The 22,185-nt window shown below is 46.2% G+C and overlaps 1 protein-coding gene across 3 annotated transcripts in view; it reads left to right on the top strand.

Moving 5' to 3' along the window:
* Nucleotides 1–22,185, top strand: part of erbin (erbb2 interacting protein) — a 272,303-nt gene that overhangs the window by 112,590 nt on the left and 137,528 nt on the right. For all 3 annotated transcript variants that reach the window (XM_055631977.1, XM_055631965.1, XM_055631973.1), the window contains exons 2-3: nucleotides 5,946–6,143; nucleotides 7,148–7,265. In XM_055631977.1, coding sequence (XP_055487952.1) covers nucleotides 5,955–6,143; nucleotides 7,148–7,265 — 307 coding nt within the window. In that variant the 5' untranslated portion in view covers nucleotides 5,946–5,954. The remainder of the gene's footprint in view (nucleotides 1–5,945; nucleotides 6,144–7,147; nucleotides 7,266–22,185) is intronic.

Raw genomic sequence — 22,185 nt, 5'->3', positions numbered from 1 at the left:
AAGCTGTTCCTCGACCTGCTGGTTCGGCAACGGAGAGACCTGTAGAGCCTCCCGGATGGTAGGAGGGTAAACAGTCCATGGTTGGGGTGAGAGCAGTCCTTGGCGATGCTGAGCGCCCTCCGCAGACAGCGCTTGCAGCAATATCCACTGACTTGGCCTCCACAGCCCTCTGTGGCAATGAGTTCCACAAATTAACTACACTCTGACTAAAGAAGTTCTTCCTCACTGCCTTTCTGAAAGAGCGAACTTTAATTCTGATGCTATGACCTCTGGTCCCAGACTCTCCCACCAGTGGAAACATCCTTTCCACATCCAATCTATCTCTTAGGCCACCTTCGGCCAGGGGTGTCTCCAGGGTGCTATTCTCTATATGGAGGACCCCTGTGCATGACTTAGCTTAACGTGGGGAGACTGGTGCACAGACAGCCACCCCACGGTCCTTGACAGATCTGGGTCAGGATCCAGTGGCATGGAGTCCAAGACGACCGTAGACCCTTTTCTGCTGCAGCCTTCATCCGCCTTCCCAGCCGTTGTGACGCTCCACTAAAGTCAGCCATCGTCCTCCGCCTGTTCCACGGTTGAGGTCTTGGTTGGATTGCTCTTTGTCAGAGACCTCCCCCTCGGCTGTACCTCCATGGGTGGCCCTACCAGGAGCATAGATAGCTCCAGACGGCATCGCTCTCAGGAGCTCAGGTCCCACACAAGCTTCTCCACCACGGCAAGGTGACAATCCACAGAGAAGTCCATTCTATCTATGCCTTTCATTATTCTGCAATTCTACATCACTTGGATCTACAATTGACACATTATGCTGGTGCAGGCGCTAACTTTCCAAATCAGCATGAGAGGAATAGATCGGGTTGTCTCTTTTCCAGAGTGGAGGAATCGAGAACCAGAGGACAAAGATTAAATGTGAGGGGGGGAAAGATTTAATAGGAATCTGAAGGGTAGCGTTTTCACGCAAATGGTTGTGGGTGCATGGTAGAAGTTGCAGGAGGAGGTCGTAAAGGCTGGGACTATTGCAATATTTAAGAAACAGTTCGACAGGCACATGGACAGCGTAGGTTTAGAGGGATATATGGGCCAAACGCAGGCAAGTGGGCCTAGTGTAGCTGGGGCATGATCGTCAGCATGGGCAAGTTGGGCCGAAGGGCCTGTTTCCATGCTGTATGACTAAGACTCGATAATTGATCTTCCCCAATGTTCGTGACCTGATGTCCAAAAAATAGATCAAAGGTAAAGGTTGAGAGGTGGCTGGCTCCCTCAGGAAATGGAGAAATGGTCTAGAGTCTGATGTTGAGCATCAGTGTGAAACGTGCCCTTGGGGGTCGTCCGCTGCCAGTAGGTGAACGGAAAGGCCTAGGTATTTATTATAAGTTTATAAATGATTGGAGTAGAATTAGGCCATTCAGCCCATCAAGTCTACTCCGCCGTTCAATCATGGCTGATCTATCTTTCCCTCTCAACCCCATTCTCCTGCCTTCTCCCCAAAACCCCTGACTAATTTAGAATCTATCTACCTCTACCTTAAAAATACCTATTGACTTGGCCTCCGCAGCCTTCTGTGGCAATGAATTCCACAAAGTCACCAACCTCTTGACTAAATTAATTCCTCGTCATCTCCTTTCTAAAGGTGCGTCCTTTTATTCTGAGGCTGCGCCCTCTGGTCCGAGACTCTCCCACTAGTGGAAACATCCACACTATCCAGGCCTGTCCCACTTTACCGAGTTACTCACAAATTCTCCCGAGTTTTCCCCTTGATTCAAACTCGTAGAATGTCCGTAGGAGTCCGTAGATATTTCGTAGCGGCTCGTAATGCCAGCCGTAGGTACTCGGGGCATCAGGTAAGTCGGGACATTTTTTTCAGCAGGTTGAAAAATGTCCACGAGTAAAAAATATAGACTCGAGTGCCTACTGCTGGCATCTCTGAGTTTGATTAAAGGGGAAAAGTCGGGAGAATTTGTGAGTAACTCGGGAAGGTGGACAGGGCCTTAAGAATGCAGTTGAGAGGAGTGGCGTGGATGTGAAACGTTAGTGAAACTCAGCGGGTCTGACACCATCTCTGGTGAAATGGAATTGGTGACATTTCAGGTCGAGACCCTTCTTCCTACCCGAAACGTCACCAATCCCTTTCCTCCAGAGATGCTGCCTGGCCTGCTGAGTTACTCCAGCATTTTGTGTCTATCTTCATATGTTTAAACCAGCATCTGCAGTTCCTTCCTACACATGAGATGCAGATCAGGTGCTGGCGGAAGGTGAAATATTTTTCCAATTACTCAGACTTGTCCCATGAGCATAATTTTTTTTCCCCCAGCAAAAATAAAACTTTAAAGAGTGCTGTATCAAAAGCGAACTTGTTCAAATGCCGTTTGAGTTCATAATTGTCTTTTGGTATTGACTTGAACTAAGTTTACTTGTTTTACAATAACAGGTGGAATTGCCATCGCATTGAAACAAAAGTGACTAAAATTGGAGATGTTGAAGCTATATTTTTAGTGTAGTTTATTGTGACGTGTATCGTGGTACAGACGCAGTTTCTTCCCAGCTGTTATCAGGCAACTGAATCATCCTACCACAACCAGGGAGCAGGGCTGAACTACTTTCTACCTCATTGGTGACCCTTGGATTTTCCTTGATCGGACTTTGCTGGCTTTACCTTGCGCTAAATATTATTCATTGTAAATGGCTCGATTTTAATCATGTATTGTCTTTCTGCTGACTGGTTAGCACGCAACAAAGGCTTTTCACTGTACCACGGTACACGTGACAATAGACTAAACTCAATTAAAACCCAAACTAAACAAAAGTAAAAAGCTTTTTTGTTTCGTACTGACCAGTCAGCAGAAAGACAATACATGATTACAATTGAGCCGTTCACCGTGTACAGATACAAGATAAAGGGAATAATGTGTAAGCAGCACGGAAACAGGCCATTTCGACCCTTCTAGTCCGTGCCGAACACGTATTCTCCCCTAGTCCCATATACCTGCGCTCAGACCATAACCCTCCATTCCTTTCCCGTCCATGTAACTATCCAATTTATTTTTAAATGATAAAAACGAACCTGCCTCCACCACCTTCACTGGAAGCTCATTCCACACAGCCACCACTCTCTGAGTAAAGAGGTTCCCCCTCATGTTACCCCTAAACTTCTGTCCCTTAATTCTCAAGTCATGTCCCCTTGTTTGAATCTTCCCTACTCTCAGTGGGAAAAGCTTATCCACGTCAACTCTGTCTATCCCTCTCATCATTTTAAAGACCTCTATCAAGTCCCCCCTTAACTTTCTGCGCTCCAAAGAATAAAGACCCAACTTGTTCAACCTTTCTCTGTATCTGAACTGTACTGAAGATAAACTCTGATTAAAGACAGTCCAAGGGTCCCCAATGAGATGAGAGCTCAGAACCACTTTCTAGTTGGTGATATGTTAGTTCAGTTGCATGATAAGAGCTGGGAAGAAACTGGTATTTTTCTGATATTTTTTCCCATTCTAGTTATTTCTAAATCCCTCATAGAGTAATTGTGGAACCAGGCCCTATGGCCCAACTCGCCCACACCGGCCAACAATGTCCCAGTCCCACTTGCCTGCGCTTGGTCCATAACCCATCCACACCTGTCCTATCCATGTACCTGCCCAACTGTTTCATAAACGATGGGATAGTCCCAGCCTCAACTACCTCCTCTGGCAGCTTGTTCCATACACCCACCACCCTCTGTGTGAAAAAAGTTATCCCTCTGATTCCTATTAAACCTTTTCCCCTTCACCTTGAACCTATGTCCTCTGGTCCTCGATTCCCCTACTCTGGTTAAAAGACTCTGTGTATCTACCCGATCTATTCCTCTCATGCTTTAGTATATAAAATCATGAGAGGAATTTTGTATACATGCGGTCCGTTAGAACAAGAGTTATCTGTAATATCAAACTTGGAAATTTAAATATCATGTCATCCTGGAGAAGATTCTTCTCTTTTCCTAGTCCCCCCCCCAATGCCTCATCTTTACTGTGGACATCCAGTCCCTTTACACCTCCATTCCCCTCCACGAACACTCCTCCTTGTCCTCTCCCTCATCCACTGCTCTTTTGATTCCATTCACTTCATGTTAAAAGTGTATCCATGGGCACTCGCACGGGCCCCAGCTATGCATGCCTTTATATTGGTTACATAGAAACATAGAAAATAGGTGCAGGAGTAGGCCATTCAGGCCCTTCGAGCCTGCACTGCCATTCAATATGATCATGGCTGATCATCCAACTCAGTATCCTCTACCTGCCTTCTCTCCATACCTCCTGATCCCTTTAGCCACAAGGGCCACATCTAACTCCCTCTTAAATATAGCCAATGAACTGTGGCCTCAACTACCTTCTGTGGCAGAGAATTCCAGAGATTCACCACTCTCTGTGTGAAAAATGTTTTTCTCATCTCGGTCCTAAAGGATTTCTCCTTTATCCTTAAACTGTGACCCCTTGTCCTGGACTTCCCCAACATCGGGAACAATCTTCCTGCATCTAGCCTGTCCAACCCCTTAAGAATTTTGTAAGTTTCTAGAAGATCCCCCTCAATCTTCTAAATTTGACGTTACATCGAACAATCCTGGCGTCAAACATCAAACTTTTCCTTTGACACCTATCAGTCTGAAGAAGGGCCCTGACCCAAAACTTCACCTCTCCATGTTATCCAGAAATACTGCTTGGCCTTCTGAGTTTGTGGAAACGAGCCCTTTGGCCTAACGTCCATGGCAACCAAGATATTCCATTTACACTAGTCCTACATGTCAGCGTTTGGCCCATATCCTTCTAGAGTTCCCCTGTCCATGTACCTGCCCCAATGTCTCAACTACCTCCATGGGCAGCAACATTCCATATATCCACCACCATTTATATGGGAAAAAACTACCCCTCAGGTTCCCATCAAATCTTTTTCCCTCTCACCTTAATCCCATGTCCTCTGGTTCTTGAATCCATTTGCTGGAATTTGTCGTGTCTTTTGCTGGTGAAAACAAATGGACCTGTGATTGTCCTTTAAGGACGATAGACACAAAATGCTGGAGTAACTCAGTGGGTCAGGCCGCATCTCTGGAGAAAATGCACAGTCGGGGAATCGGAAACAGCAGACATAGGTTTAAGGTGAGGGAGGCAAATAGGAACTTGAGGGGTAACTTTTTCGACACAAAGGGTGATGGGTGTATGGAACGAGCTGCCAGATGAGGTAGTTGAGGCAACGTTTAAGAAACATTTAGACAGGTACATGGATAGGACAGATTTAGAGGGATACTAGACCAAGTGCAGACCCGTTGGGTCTGCTCCCCCAATGCAGCCGTTCCCTACCCGTAGCCCCCATGGGAGACGTGGTCCTCCAACTCAAGCGGCTCAGGAATCAGCAGTGCGGCTGTTTTTAAATGGCGTCTTTGAGGCGAGATGCGGACGCTAGCATCCATTATGGTCGCTGGCCAGCAGGAGGCGACAAAATGAGTGAGTGGGGGGGAAGAAGGATTTTATTAAAAATGTGTACATAATCTTGACAACATTTAATGAGGAGTGGATACTTGGAATGAAAAGTGAAATCTCTACCGAAATTGAAAAATTCAGGGTGTTTGTGGGTCTGACATTGGCGTGGCAACAAATCAAAGGCTGGCACCCACAGGCTGGCAACCACAAGTTAGACAGAAAGCTGGCAGCCAGCCAGCAGCCACACAGTTTTAATAGTATATAGAAGATAGATAGGCCAAATGCAGGCAGGTGGGACTAGTGCAGATGGGACATGATGGTTGGCGTGGGCAAGTTGGGTTGAAGGGCCCGTTTACACACTGTAGGACTTTATGACTCTAAAAGGAATAGATGATGTTTTGGGTTGGGACCCTTCTTCTGCTTTGATGTGAAACAAAGTAGACTGATATGAATAATTTTTAGCGACATAAGAAATCTTAATGAATTGGCTTTGTCTTGCAGTGCTTGATCATGACGTCAAAGCGCAATCTGTTTGGCCGCCTGGTGCCGTGTCGGTGTCTACGCGGTGAAGAGGAAGCTGTCACCGTGCTGGACTATTCCCACTGCAGTTTGGAGCAAGTACCCAAAGAGATCTTCCCTTTCGATAAGACTTTGGAAGAACTTTATTTAGATGCTAACCAGATTGAAGAGCTTCCGAAGGTGAGGCACCATCTTACACGGGGGGGGGGGGGGGGGGGGGGGGGGGGGGGGGGGGGGGTGGCGGCGCAGCGGTAGAGTCGTTGTCTCACAGCGCCAGGGATCCGGGTTTAGTCTAGTTTTTCATCTCATTTAGAGATACAGCGCGGAAACAGCCCGCTGAGTCCGCGCCCACCAGCGATCCCCGCACATCAACGCCATCCTACACACCCTAGGGAAAATTTACACACGCACCAAGCCAATTAACCTACATACCTGTACATCTTTGTGGAGTGTGGGAGGAAAACGGAGATCTGGAAGAAAACCCACGGGGAGATCTCGGAGAGAACCCGTTCTGACAGAACCCATAGTTGGGATTGAACCTGGGTCTCCGGCGCTGCAAGGCAGCAACTCTACCGCTGCACCAACGTGACTGCGCTGTTCGATCCTGTTCCTTTAGGGAGTTTGTACGTTCTCCCTGTGACCTGAGTGGGTTTTCCCCAGGTGCCCCGGTTTCCCCGCACACACACCAAAGACGTACAGGTCTGTAGGCTAATTGGCTTGGTATAATGGTAAATTGTCCCTGGTGTGTTTATACAGGGTTAAGGGCCCGCCCCACTTGGGCGTCATTTGTGCGTCACGCAGATGGAATGCGAAGATTTTGTACATCCCAAAATGCTGGGGCGCCGCGCGCGACAGCGCGTCATTGCCTATGTCATCACGCACCATGCGCAAGTAATGCACACCATGCGCACATCACGACGCGCGTGTTGTGCTTTGCGACGCGTAAATGATGTCGCGTAAATGACGCCCAAGTGGGACAGGCTCTTTAGTGTGCGCAGATCGCTGGTCGGCGCAGACTCGGTGGATCAAAGGGCTGTATCTTTAAATTAAACTAAAAGTCCTGTTGAATACATGTTTAATCTTCTCTAGTAAATGGCTCTTAATTCATTTTTGTAAAAACTTGTTTCAATTTATTGTTTGACAATTTTCCTCTTTTTTTAATCCCACCCCCCCTCACTAAACAGCAACTGTTCAACTGCCAGTCCTTGCACAAGTTGAGCTTGCCCGATAATGATCTAACTGTCTTGCCAGCATCCATTTCAAACCTCATCAATCTCAGGGAACTAGATGTCAGCAAGAATGGTAAGGATTTTTTTCTCTTGTGTTAAAAGTTTTTAATATCGGAACGTACAAGGTTATTGTAATGCCACATTAATATATTCCAAGCTTGTGTATGCAGTTTCTTTGGTATCATCAAACTTTGCTAAATGTTGCATCTGTTATTTGGTGGGCAACACAGTCCACAAGTTATAGGAGTAGAATTAGGCCATTCGGCCCATCGAGTCTACTCCGCCATTCAATCATGCCTGATCTCTGCCTCCTAATCCCATTCTCCTGCCTTTTCCCCATGACCCTTGACACCCGTTCTAATCAAGAATTTGTCTATCTCTGCCTTAAAAATATCCACTGACTTGGCCTCCACAGACACCTGTGGCAATGAGTTCCACAGTTTAACTACCCCCCTGACTAAAGAAGTTCCTCCTCGCCTATTTTCTAACAGAGCGGCCTTGAATTCTGAGGCTAAGAATTCTCTGGTCTTAGACTCTCCCAACAGAAGAACAGAAGAAGCATCATTTCCACATCCAGTCTACTTCAATGAGGTTCCCCTCAGCCTTCTCAACTCCAGCAGGTCAAGACTCAGTGGTGTCAGACGCTAACCATAGGCGAAGTGGTGCAGTGAGTAGTACAGCTGCCTCACAACGCCAGAGACCATTGTTCGATCGTGGCCTCGGACGCTAACTGTGCGAAGATATCATATTTTCCCGGTGACTAATTCAGTTTAGTTTATTGTCACATGTACCGAGGTACAGTGAAAAGCTTTTTGTTGGGTGCTAACCAGTCAGGGGAAAGACTATGCATGATTACAATCGAGCTGTACATACACAGTGTACCGATACATGATCAGACAATAAGGGAAACATGGGGGTTCCACCGGGTGCATCAGTCTCCTCTCACATCCCAAAGATAGGTGGATTAGGAAGTTAATTGGCCCCTGTAAATTGGCCCCAGCGTGTGGGCCATGGGTAGAATCTGTGGAGATGACGAGAGTGTGGGGAGAAAATGAAGGTTTAGTTTTGTCACGTGTACCGAGGTACAGTGAAAAGCTTTTGTTGCGCGCTAACCAGTCAGCGGAAAGACAATACATGATTACAATTGAACCATCCACACTGCACACGATAAAGGGAATAACGTGAGTAAAGATTAGTGCAAGATGAAGCCAGTAAAGTCCGATCAAAGTAGTCCGAACAAATAGATCAAAGATTTGTATAAATGATTGGTCGGTTGTTCGCATGGATTCAATGGGCTGAAGGGCCTGATTCTGAGCTGCATGATTAACTCTGAGCTGCCAGAGGTAGTTGTGGCAGGTATAATAACAACATTTAAGACACTTGGGGCCACACGGTGGCTCAGCGGTAGAGTTGCTGCCTTACAGTGCCTAAGACCCTATTTGATCCTGACTACGGGTTCTGTCTAGGGAGTTTGTACTTCTCCCTGTGGGTTTTCTCCAAGATCTTCAGTTTCCTCCCACACTCCAAAGACGTACAGGTTTGTAGGTTCATTGGCTTGGCAAATGTAAGAATTGTCCCTAGTGGGTGTGAGATAGTGTTAATGTGCGGGGATCGCTGGTCGGCGCGGACCCGGTGGGCCGAAGGGCCTGTTTCCGCGCTGTATCTCCAAACTAAAAACTAAACTAAAGACCTGTTTATATGCTGTATGACCCTCTATGGGAGAGCAGACGGGCATTAATAGACAATAGACAAAGGGTGCAGGAGTAGGCCATTCGGCCCCTCGAGCCAGCACCGCCATTCAATGTGATCATGGCTGATCATCCCCAATCAGTACCCTGTTCCTGCCTTCTCCCCATATCCCCTGACTCTGCTATTTTTAAGAGCCCTGTCTAGCTCTCTCTTGAAAGCATCCAGAGAACCTGCCTCCACCGCCCTCTGAGGCAGAGAATTCCACAGACTCACCACTCTCTGTGAGAAGAAATGTTTCCTCGGTCTCTGTTCTAAATGGCTTAGCCCTTATTCCTATACTGTTGTCCCTGGTTCTGGACTCCCACCAACATCGGGAACATATTTCCTGCCTCTAGCTGGTCCAAACGCTTAACAATCTTGCAGGACAAACTTTTTCCAAGTTACTCCAGCACTTTGTGTCGTCAGAAAAGTTGTTGGAAGGGTACGCATTCTTCACAAGGACACTAATCTGCAACCTGTAATTTTTGATACCTGTTGTGGAACACCTGCTTTGTAAACATTCGGATTAAGGGGTTGTCGACTCATAAAACAATTTAACAAAAGAGACTATTTTGTTTGAGAGTCCGTCAGGAAAGAAAGCCGGTATAGTGGGGCGAGGGGGGGGGGGGGGGGGGGGGGGGGGGACCTAACTAGAATTTTCTTAGAGCTGTTATGAACTCAATCCAAATGACTTTTGTTTCATGTTAACTCTTTGCTCTATCTATTGTAATTGAATATGACCCTTAGCTCTATTGTGGTTGAGTTTGTCTTGAGTTTATTTATTGTATAATGTCTGATTTGGTAGCATGCAAAATATAACTTCCCTCCCCCCTCAGCCTCCTGCACTCTAAGGATTACAGTCCTGGCTTGCCTTCACTGTTCCCTCCCTATTCATGACAATAACAAACTAAACCTATTCTGCCCAGTTCCCTTCAGTCTATTGCCTCGTGTACCGAGGTACAATGAAAGCTTTTGTTGCGTGCTATCCAGTCAGCGGGAAGACAATGCATGATTACATTCGAGCCATTTACAGTGTAAAGATACATGATGAAGGAATAACGTTTAGTGCAAGGTAAAGCCAGCAAAGGACAGTCCGAGGGTCACCAAGGAGGTAGTTCAGCACTGCTCTCTGGTTGTGGTGGGATGGTTCAGTTGCCTGATAACAGCCAGGAAGAAACTGTCCCAGTAGCTGGAGAAACTGTCCCTGAATATGACTCTTTGCTCTATCTATATTAAGTGAGTTTTGTTTTGATTTTTTTAAATTATGTATAATATCTGATTGGGCAGCATGCAAAACAAAACTTCCCTCGTCTCTCAGCTTTCTGTGCTCCAAGGAATAAAGTCCCGGCCTGCCGTCATTGTACCTCGTTACTCCAGCAAATAACAAACTTAAACCTATTCTGTTATGGCGGAACTCCTGGAGGGGGGGGGGGGGGGGGGGGGGGGTGACACGTCCTCCCCACATTTTGAGAGGTGAGGAACAATCCCATCCCCCCCCATGTTTTGAAATCCGGGCTTCATCACCTGCTTTCTATGGACTGAATCGGCACATTCACGGGGCCTTTCAGCGCCCGGCACGGCTTAAAATCAAAGTGTTGCATCGAGGCGATCAAGGCTCCCGATGTTCAAGCCCCCGCCAGGCGATGAAAGTCCCCGTTAACGGGCCGATTCAAAGCCCCACGATTCAGGGCGGGCGAAGCTGCTGTTGCTGGAGTTTGGAGTCTGTCACCAACCAGGTCGGCTCCCGATGTTACCGTCCACAGGGCCCACGGCCGAGAGTCTCGCATGTGTGCGTGCGCGCGCGTGCGTCCCACCAAGAAATTGTGTGTGTGTGTGTGTGTGTGTGTGTGTGTGTGTGTGTGTGCCCATGTTTTGATAGCGATTTATGTGCCTGTACTGTGTAATTCTGTTACTGATTCTGGGCTGATCAACTGCTGGCCATTCATTCTGAACCCACGAAAGAGAGGTGTTTTTTTTCCGGAATGAGCAGTTGATGGATCTGTTCCAATGGGAATTTTCAGGAAGGGTTTATTTTACTTTCCTCCTCTGTATTGCTAAGCCTTGGCAATGTGATCTAAAGACAAGGTTCTGTGTTCATGCTGACAATACCCAGCTGTATCTCCCAGCCTTGCCTCTGTGCTCAGATTTGTTTGACATCCAGTCTTAAACTGCAAAGTAGAACACTGGGAGAACAGGAGAGCGGCTCGGTGGCGCAGCGGTAGAGTTGCTGCCTCACAGTGCCAGGGACGCAGGTTCCATCCTGACTATTGGTGCTGTCTATACGGAGTTTGTGCATTCTCCCTGTGAGCTGTGTGGGTTTTCTTCGGGTGCTCTGGTTTCCTCCCACCCTCCAAAGACGTACAGGCTTGTAGGGTCATTGACTTTGTAAAATTGTAAATTGTCCCTAGTGTACTGTATATAGCATAATGCTGGTGTGCAGGGATCGCTGGCAGTGTGGACTAAGTGAGCCAAAGGGCCTGATTCTGCACTGTATCACTAATTATTATTGCCTTCCGTAAATGCCCTAAAGTCTCATCCTTCCCATTTGGTTATTTTCACTTCCCTGAGAATTAGGAGTAAGCCATTTAGAACAGAGACGAGGAAACACTTTTTCTTACAGAGAGTTGAAGGTCTGTGGAATTCTCTGCCTCAGGGCGGTGGAGGCCGGTTCTCTGGATACTTTCACGAGAGAGCTAGACAGCGACGAGAAGGCCTACCGGGAGGAGGTGGCTGATCTAGCACTCTGGTGCCAGGATAACAGCCTCCTCTTGAACATCAAAAAAACGAAGGAGCTGATCATGGACTTTAGGAGGGCACATCATCCGAGGACGTACACTCCATTGAGGATAAATGGGGATCCTGTGGATAGGGTGAACTGTTTTAAATATCTGGGAGTCCACATCTCCGAGGATATGACATGGGCATCACACGCCTCAGCACTCGTGAGTAAGGCAAGGCAGCGCCTTTACCACCTCAGGCAATTGAGGAAATTCAGAGTGGCTCCGTGGATCCTCCAGTGCTTCTACGCAGCGGCAGTGGAAAGCATCTTGTCCGGAAATATTACCATCTGGTTTGGGAATTGCTCTGCCAAGGACAAGAAGGCTCTGCAGAAAGTAGTGCGTTCGGCCGAACGCACTATGGGAACTTCACTCGCCCCCCTGCAGGAACTATACAACAGGAGGTGCAACTCCAGAGCCAACAATATCATGAGAGACCCCTTCCACCCCTGCAACGGACTGTTCCAGCCGCTACGGTCAGGCAAACGCCTCCGTTACCATGCGGTGAGAACGGAGAGGTTGAGAAGGAGTTTCTTCCCAGAGGCCATTCGGACTGTAAACGCCCATCTCACCAGGGACTAACTCTACTGAACGTTTTTCCTTCCATTATTTATTATGTAAAAGAATATGTGTGTTATGATTGTGTTTATAATTTGTTTGGTTGTTTGTCTTTTGCACAAAAGTCCGCGAGCATTGCCACTTTCATTTCATGCACATCTCGTATATTTATGTGACAAATAAACTTGACTTGACTTGACTTGATTTGAAGATAGCGGAGTCAGGGGATATGGGGAGAAGGCAGGAACGGGGTACTGATTGGGGATGATCAGCCATGATCACATAGAATGGCGGTGCTGGCTCGAAGGGCCAAATAGCCTACTCCTGCAACTATTATCTCTTTGTCTATTGACTATTGGTTCAGCATCCTATTTATCTAGTTATCTTCTGAAAACGCCCTCCCGTAGCCACAGCTAACACTGACTAACTCCAGCAGTGTAAGTTCAACTCTCCGCCTCAGTGCTATGTTGCTTGTAAGTAAGTAAGTAAGTTTTATTTATATAGCACGTTTTAAGTCAACTCGCATTGACACCAAAGTGCTTTACATAAAATAGCTAATCAGTTTCCATACAAACCATAGAAAAAGGTTAACAAAAAAATAAAGAAAATGAACGCAACACATTATAGAGTTCAACACAAACGTCCCCCCACAGCAGAATCAAACATTTCCACTGTGGGGAAAGGCACCAGAAAGTTAAGTCCTCTTCCTCTGTGAAACACCCGAGGTCGGGGCCCATTTGTGGCCGTGCAGCCAGTCCGATGATTTTCAGGGCCCTCTTGCCGTGAAAGATGGAACTCCGGCGTTGGGTGAAACAATTGTATTATGTCCTCAATGTATTATATTCTGGTCAATGGCTGACCTGATTCAATGTTGAAGAAACATTTAAACAGGTACATGGATAGGACAGGTTTAGAGGGATACGGGCCAAATGCAGGCAGGTGGGACCATTATTATTATTATTATTATTATTATTATTATTATTATTATTATTATTTTATTATTAAACTTAATTTCAGACTCAAAGTCCAGACAAGAGACGATATTACCATAAAATACATTGCATATATAAACACCATAAACTACATATAAATGACTCATGAGAGCAGCATAAACTGTATACAAAAACACAATGCATGGTTTAAAATCCAGAATAAAAAGAAAGATCAGTATCCTGCAACGAGACAACGATACCAGTGTCTCCACAACTGGGATTGGTTGCGTGTGGTGCTAAACGTTATGTTTGATAAGACCAAGATAAATACATTTTCAGAGTCATTAATCCTGCAAATAAATGTATACATATATATATGATTTCTGAGGATAGCTTCTAAAGTACTGACTCCTTCAGCCACAAACATGTTACCAGCACTACACCATCTAGGTTTCCTTAGCAGTGTTCTCCTTGTGGTATCATTATAAACCACCTTTAGTTAGTCTCTGTAGACTTGTGTAGATGGGGCATGTTGTGGGCAAGTTGGACTGAAGGGTCTCTTTCCACACTGTATGACGATGAATCTATGATTCATGCAGGTTTGTTGGTTAATTTTCTTCTGTAAATTATCGCCAGTGTGTAGGATGGTACTAGTGTACGGGATGATCTCTGGTTGTCGTGGGCTGGCTGTACCACAAAACTAAAAACGAAATGTTGACATTACAATTCAAACATGTTTTCACTTCTCATATTCCTTTACCTTCGTGCAACAAATGTCGACGGGGTCGATATTAGCAACGTATAGATGCACAGAATCTCTTGCCCAGAGTGAGGGAATTGAGGACCAGAGGACATAGGTTTAAGGTGCAGGGGGAAAGATTTAATAGGAATCTGAGGGGTAGCTTTTTCACACAAAGGGTAGTGGTGTCTGGAATGAGCTGCCAGAGAAGGTAGTTGAGGCTGGGACTATCCCAACGTTTAAGAAACAGTTAGACAGGTGCATGGATAGGGCAGGTTTGGCGGGATATGGACCAAGCGCAGGCAGGTGAGACTAGTGTGGCTGGGACATGTTGGCCGGTGTGGGCGAGTTTAGCTGAAGGGCCTGCTTCCACATGGTATCACTCTATGACTCTAACAAGGAACTGCAGATGCTGGTTTACAAAAAAAGGACACAAATAGGATCGTAACCGGAAATGTCACCTATCTGTGATCTCCAGAGATGCTGCGTTACTCCAGCACTGTCTTTTTTCTACTGGTTTTATTGGCTTGTTTTGTTTTGTTTTTATCCAGCATTTCCTCCCATTTCTGATTCGTCTGCATTTTTCTATTGCAGCTGAATAGCATCTAGTTTAGAAACCAAATCTTGTTAACCACAACATAATATCTGTTTCGGATCTGGGTCACAGTCTGAAATCCAGGACGCAACAGATTGTTTTAGATTAGTCTTTCAAATATATTGCATCGAGTATCTGAATTTGGTCATTAAGTAAATGAGAAACAGTTGTGATCCCAGCCCCTTGGCTGCAGCATAATATACTCAGCACAATCATTCCCCCTCGACTCCATCCAAGGACCCAAGCAGTCGGTCCAGGTGCAACAGAGGTTCACCTGCACCTACTCCAACCTCATCTATTGCATCCGCTGCTCTAGATGTCAGCTGCTCTACATCGGTGAGACCAAGCGTAGGCTTGGCGATCGTTTCGCCCAACACCTCCGCTCGGACCGCATTAACCAACCTGATCTCTCTCCCTGTGGCTCAGCACTTCAACCCCCTCTCCCATTCCGAATCCGACCTCTCTGTCCTGGGCCTCCTCCATGGCCAGAGTGAGCACCACCGGAAATTGGAGGAGCAGCACCTCATATTCTGCTTGGGCAGTCTGCACCCTGGTGGCCTGAACATTGGCTTCTCCAATTTTCGGTAGCCCTTGCTGTCTCCTCCCCTTCTCAGCTCTCCCTCAGCCCTCTGGCTCCTCCTCTTCCTTTCTTCTTCCCGCCCCGCATCAATCTGAAGAAGGGTTTGGGCCCGAAACGTTGCCTATTTCCTTTGCTCCATAGATGCTGCCGCACCCACTGAGTTTCTCCAGCACTTTTGTCTACCTTTGATTTTCCAGCATCTGCAGTTCCTTCTTGAACACAATTATTCCTCAACAGCCACTAGTCATATTAGAATCCAATACCTTGATTACCGATATCTTCTTGCGAATGAAACATAAATAAACCAAAGGAATAGTTAGATCTCAAGCCGGGTGTTGAGCAGCCGGGTTGTTGTCTCTGCGTCAATGTCTGCCGGGCCCTGAGCTCCATTTGGTGGGTGGTAGAGCGGGCACCCAGAGATGACATGGTTGGCCGTCTGTTGCTCTGCTCCACATTCACAGGCTGGGCTCTGGCGGAGCCCCCATCTATCTCCACACGCTGGCATTGAAACGCTCAACTCCAGTAGCAAGTTGACACACCTGACTGTGTTTGGCCCATATCCCTCTAAACCTGTCGTATCCATATACTTGTCCAAATGTTTCTTAAACGTTGTGATAGTATCTGCATTAACTACATCGCCCGGCAGTCTCGTTCCATACACCCACCACCCTTTGTGTAGAAACAAAGCTACACCTCGGGTACCTATTAAACTCCCCCCCCCGCCCCCCACTAGCCTGCTCAACCTCTCCCAGTTCCTCAGGCCCTCGAGTGATGGCAACATCCTCATAAATCTTCTCTGTACCCTTTCTACCTTGACAACATTCTTCCTGTAACATGGTGCCCAGAATGGAACGCAATGCTCTAAATACGGCCTCACCAATGTCTTATACAACTGCAACATGACCTCCCAACTCAGTACGCTGACTGATAAAGTCAACGTACCAAAAGCGTTTTGAGCACCCTACCAACCTGTGATGCCACTCGCAGTGAATTAGGTACCTGTACTCCTAGATCCCTCTGCTCTACAACGTTTCCCACGGCCCACTGTATAGATTCTAGAATTAGTGCTGCCAAAATGCACCACCTCATATTTCCCTGCATTAAATTCTATCAACCGTTCCTCAGCCCACCAGCCCAACTGATTAAGATACGGCCACAATTTTTTAGACAACCAGACTTAGGTTTTAAAAAAAAAAATCCTCATCTTTCTTCAACCTCCGTTCTCCATTTATTGTGGCCTTTTCCACAAATCCCACTCATCACTACAACTATCTTGGGTCTCGGTCCTAACATCAACCCATTGGGCACCGCTCGTTACACCAGGAACGTGAAATGGACTTGGAAAATGGTGCAAGTGTGTTTGGAAGGAAAGAATTTCAATGTGTATTTGCATTTCGCACATGTGACGTTAAAGCATGTAGGAAGGGACTGCAGATGCTGGTTTCCACTGAAGATAGACACAGAATGCTCATTCGCAACTTGATGTTTAGATTGGAAATCCACTGACATGAGATTGGAAAACATCTTGTGCCCACCTTTGCACAAGTCGTACACACCTGAACAACAAGCACTTTCTGCCCAAGGCCTCCTCCATTGTCAGAGTCAGGCTAAACACAAATTGGAGAAACAGCATCTCATATTTTGCTTGGGCAGCTTACAACCCCAGGAGTTTGAATATTGATTTTTCTAACTAACCCCATGCAGTCCCTCTCCATCTCTCCCCACCCAAGTCACACCAACCTTTCATTCCCACCTAGCAAACAACTAACAATGGCCTGCTTCCTTTATCATCGTTAATTTTTTGCATATCTTTCATTCATTTGTTCTACATCTCTCTACATCATCGTCTATGTCTCTTGTTTCCCTTTCCCCTGACATTCAGCCTCAAGAAGGGTCTCGACCCCGAAACGTCACCCATTCCTTCTCTCCAGAGATGCAGCCTGTCCCGCTGAGTTACTCCAAACATATGTGACTAGCTTCGGTTTAAACCAACATCTGAAGCTCCTTCCTATTTTTTTTTTCAATTTGTGGTGTTTGAATTCAGTTACATTTGAAAGTGTGGCATTTTAGAACAATCCTTCAACTTGATAGAAAGATGGATTTGTTTAGAAAAGTGTCATTCAATCCAGGATTTTATTGCAATGTCAGTCAAGGAAATGTGTGACTTCCCTTTACTGCACCAATGAATGTACATGCACTTGTATTGCAAGGGCCTGTCCCACTTACGTGATTTTTTCGGTGACTTGCCGGCCAGCACCCGTCATAGTCGCAGCAGGTCGGCGAAGATTTTCAACATGTTGAAAATCCAGCGGCGACCAGACAAAAGGTACGACTCTTTTGGAGACTACTCACGACCAAATGGACGTCAACACCGCGACATGTCGACACGTGACGCCTGTATGGTCGCGAGTAGTCGCCCAAAGAGTTGCACCTTTATCTGGACGCCGCTGGATTTTCGACATTTTGAACGTTTTCGGCAATCTGCTGCGACCATGACAGGTGCCGGCAAAACCGCGTAAGTGGGACAGGCTTTTAAAGATCACAATGAACCTTTCTTCTCACCACCGCCACTCCCGTGGAGATCTGTTACATTCCCGCAAACTTTCACTTTTACACGTGCAATCACGTTGCTGTCCCGTTACAGGGATTTGCTCCAGAAATGTCGCCCATTCTCTGCTTTGTGACCAATGTTCACAATACATTATGTGTCAGCACGGTGGAGCAGCGGTAGAGTTGCTGCCTTGCAGCGCCAGAGACCCGGGTTTAATCCAGACTGAGGGTGCTGTCTGTACAGAGTTTGTACGCTTTCCCCGTGACCTGCGTGGGTTTTTCTCCAGGAATTCTGGTTTCCGTCCACACTCCCAAAGTTTAAAGGCTTGTAGGCTAATTGGCTTTGGTGAAATTGTAAATTGTCCCTAGTGAGTGTAGGATAGTGTTAAAGTGCGGGGATCACTGGTCGGCGTGGACTCAGTGGTGTATTTCCGTGCTGTATCTCTAAACTAAACTAAAGCTATTGCCTTCCACACACATGCCACGAAGTCTCATCATTCCATTTTCACTTCCCTGACTGTTGATTCAGCATCCAACCTTGTTATGTTCTGAACACACCCTCCAACTCGCCATAGTCTTTTCAATCTTTCCTCATATAACAGTCCCGCCATCCCAGGGATCAATCTCATAAACCTATGCTGCACTGCCTCAATCACAACGATGTCCACTGTGCAGGTACAGCAGGCAGTGAAGAAAGCTAATGGAATGTTGGCCTTCATAACAAGAGAAATTCAGTATAGGAGTAAAGAGGTTCTTCTGCAGTTGTACAGGGCTATGGTAAGACCACATCTGGAGTATTGTGTACAGTTTTGGTCTCCTAATTTGAGGAAGGACATCCTTGTGATTGAGGCAGTGCAGCGTAGGTTCACGAGATTGATCCCTGGGATGGCGGGACTGTCATATGAGGAAAGATTGAAAAGACTAGGCTTGTATTCACTGGAGTTTAGAAGGATGAGGGGGGATCTTATAGAAACATATACAATTATAAAAGGACTGGACAAGCTAGATGCAGGAAAAAATTTCCCAATGTTGAGCGAGTCCAGAACCAGGAACCACAGTCTTAGAATAAAGGGGAGGCCATTTAAGACTGAGGTGAGAAAAAACGTTTTCACCCAGAGAGTTGTGAATTTGTGGAATTCCCTGCCACAGGGGGCAGTGGAGGCCAAATCACTGGGTGGATTTAAGAGAGAGTTAGATACTCTAGGGGCTACTGGAATCAAGGGATATGGGGAGAAGGCAGGCATGGGTTATTGATAGGGGACGATCAGCCATGATCACAATGAATGGCGGTGCTGGCTCGAAGGGCCGGTCGCCTCCTCCTGCACCTATTTTCTATGTTTCTATGTATCTCTGTGCTAAACTAAACATCATATAAGGTATAATAATAATTTGTTTCCACCCTTTTGCCTCTTGCTCTACATCTTGCAGCAACACACACGGTGACACTGGCCACAGTGACGCCATGGGCTCTTTAAACAGGAAGAGTGGTTTTTCAAGGAAACGTACTCAAACGCTGGTCTTTAAATAGCAGCGAGTATCAAAACGGTTTCACCATGATCTTAATCAGGTGTGAAATTACCTGCAAACACATTCAAGCCTCGTTGTTTGCTGGGCCTGCCTACATTGGCAGAGTGAGCCCATATACAAGTTGCAGGAAGAGCCACTCGTTCTGCCCAGGTAGCTTACAGCCCAATAGCAAGAACGATTAATTCTCCAACTGAGATATCCACTCTACTTCCTGTACGCCCCACGCCCATTTGTACACCCATTTAGAAAACATTGAAAATAGGTGCAGGGGTAGGCCATTCGGCCCCTTTGAGTCATTATGATCATGGCTGATCATCCAAAATCTGCTTTCTCCCTATACAACTTGATTCCGTTAGCCCGAAGAGCTATTATCTAACTCTCTCTTGAAAACATCCAGTGAATTGGCCTCCACTGCCTTCTGTGCCAGAGAACCCCACAGATTCATAACTCTCTGGGTGAAACGATTTTTCCTCATCTCAGTCCTAAATGCACCTATTGTTAAACTGTGACTCTTGGTTCTAGCCAATTAACCTACGAACCTGTACGTCTTTGGAGTGTGGGAGGAAACCGGAGATCTCGGAGTAAACCCACGCAGGTCACGGGGAGAACCGTACAAACTCCGTACAGACAGCACCCATAGTCGGGATCGAACCCTGGGTCTCCGGCGCTGCATTCGCTGTAAGGCAGCAACTCTACCGCGATGGCCCTTTCTAAAACACTCTTGCCTCTCTTATCTATCGTCTCTGTTGGCCTTCTCCACATAAGTAACAAATGTATTTATTCAAGGCGAAGGGTTCACGTCTGCCAAGGAGAATATGCCTTTAAGACGTTTGTGTCCAACATATCCAATTTGATCTGGCTGATCTTTATGCCACATTATCTTTAAGGCTTTGTTCTGACCGAAATTACTGATGTTGACCGTAAAAAGTTGACGCACACCAGAAAATGTCATCTTTCACTGTTTCTGGCACTCTGTAGCACTTAAAGTTATCGATGTTTAGTCTAAAATTCAGCGGTTGTTCCTGTAATGCTTTCTTCACAAAACAATTTCTAGATTTTCCTTCCCTAACTCACCAACTAAATAATACATGTGCTTCACTCTGTTTTATACTCCCTGCAGTTAAGTCTTATTTGCTCCTTCTAAAAGTCCCCATTAAAATTATCTACTTTATTTTCCTATTTTCGTCCTTGTTTCCACTGGACTCCCTCCAGGAGGGAGTCAATTTGCTGACAATCTGTGCAATTAGACCGTTTTCCTAATTCACAAATTTGTAAGTGATATGAGTAGAATTAGGCCATACCGCCCATCAAGTTTTCTCCGCCGTTCAATCCATCTCTCGTTGCTAACCCCATTCTCCTGCCATCTCGCCATAACCTCTGACACCTGTACTAATCAAGAAACTGTCAATCTGTGCCTTAAAAATATCCACAGCCTTCTGCGGTGCATAATTCCACAGATTCACCAACCTCTGAATAAAGAAATTCCTCCTCATCTCCTTTCTAAAGGTACGCCCTTTAATTCTGAGGCTATGACCTCTGGTCCTAGACTCTCCCACTAGCGGAAACATTCTCTTCACATCCACATTAGATCCCTCTTTCAGTCCCCTTAATAAAAAAAAAACCTCCTCTCTATTTTCTTTCATTGCAATAGGATTTGAGTTTAGGAGCAAGGAGGTCCTACTGCAGTTGTACAGGGCCCTGGCGAGACCACATCTGGAGGATTGTTTGCAATTTTGGTTTCCTAATTTAAGGAAGGACATTATTGCTATAGAGGGTGCAGCATAGGTTCACCAGGTTATTTTCTGGGGTGGCGGGACTGACATATCATGAAAGAATGGGTCAAGGGCATATTCACTGGAATTTAGAAAGATGAGAGGGGATCATAGAAAAACATAAAATTCTTAATGGATTGGACAGGCTAGATACTGGAAAAATGTTCCTGATTTTGGGGGTCCAGAACTAGGGGTCACAGTTTAAGAATATGGGGTAGGCCATTTAGGATTGAGATGAGGAAAACCTTTTTCACCCAGAGAGTTGTGAATCTGTAGAATTCTCTGCCACAGAAGGCAGTGGAGGCCAAGTTACTGGATGTTTTCAAGAGAGAGTTAGATTTAGCTCTTAGGGCTAAAGGTAACAAGGGATATGGGGAAAAAGCAGGAACGGGGTACTGATTGTGGATGATCAGCCAAGATCATATTGACTGGCGGTGCTGGCTCGAAGGGCTGAATGGCCTACTCCTGCACCTACAACTTTTTTTTTCTTCCCCTGTTTATACTGGCCTCGCTCCATGAAGAGCATTGGCTGGCAATTTGTGTAATTAGACTGGGTTTTCCGAGTCTGCTTGACTATAAGTGTATTAAACCTGATCCCGACCATGAGTGTATCCTTGTTTGAACTGTGTTCTTTGGTTGTTATTAATGCCAGCGAGCAGGCAGAACCTGGGATCTTGCCAGTGTTTATACTCCCTAATGTGGAGGCCATTGATGAATGTTTGGTTTAGTTGAGAGATACAACGCGTAAACAGGCCCTTCGGCCCACTGAATCCATGCCGACCAGAGATCCCCGCACATTAACACTATCCTACACACACTAGGGACAATTTACAATTTAACCTGCAATCCTATGCGTCGTAGAGTCATAGAGTTATACAGTGCGGAAACAGGCCCTTTGGCCCAACTCACCCACAATGTCCCAGCTACCCTAGTCCCACTTGCCTGCGCTTGGTCCATATCCCTCCAAACCTGTCCTATCCATGTACCTGTCCAACTGTTTCTTAAACGATGGGATAGTCCCAGCCTCAACTACCTCCTCTGGCAGCTTGTTCCATACACCCACCACCCTCTGTGTGGAAAAAGTTACCCCTCAGCTTCCTATTAAATCTTTTCCCCTTCACCTTGAACCTTTGTCCTCTGGTCATTGATTCCCCACTGGGTAAAAGACTGTGTATCTACCCGATCTATTCCTCTCATGATTTTGGAGTGTGGGATTAAACCCACACAGGTCGAGG

Source organism: Leucoraja erinacea, chromosome 3 (assembly GCF_028641065.1).
Source record: "Leucoraja erinacea ecotype New England chromosome 3, Leri_hhj_1, whole genome shotgun sequence".
NCBI lineage: Eukaryota > Metazoa > Chordata > Chondrichthyes > Rajiformes > Rajidae > Leucoraja > Leucoraja erinaceus.
Note: the sequence above shows the minus strand (reverse complement) of the source record. Positions and strands in the feature narration are given on the sequence as shown.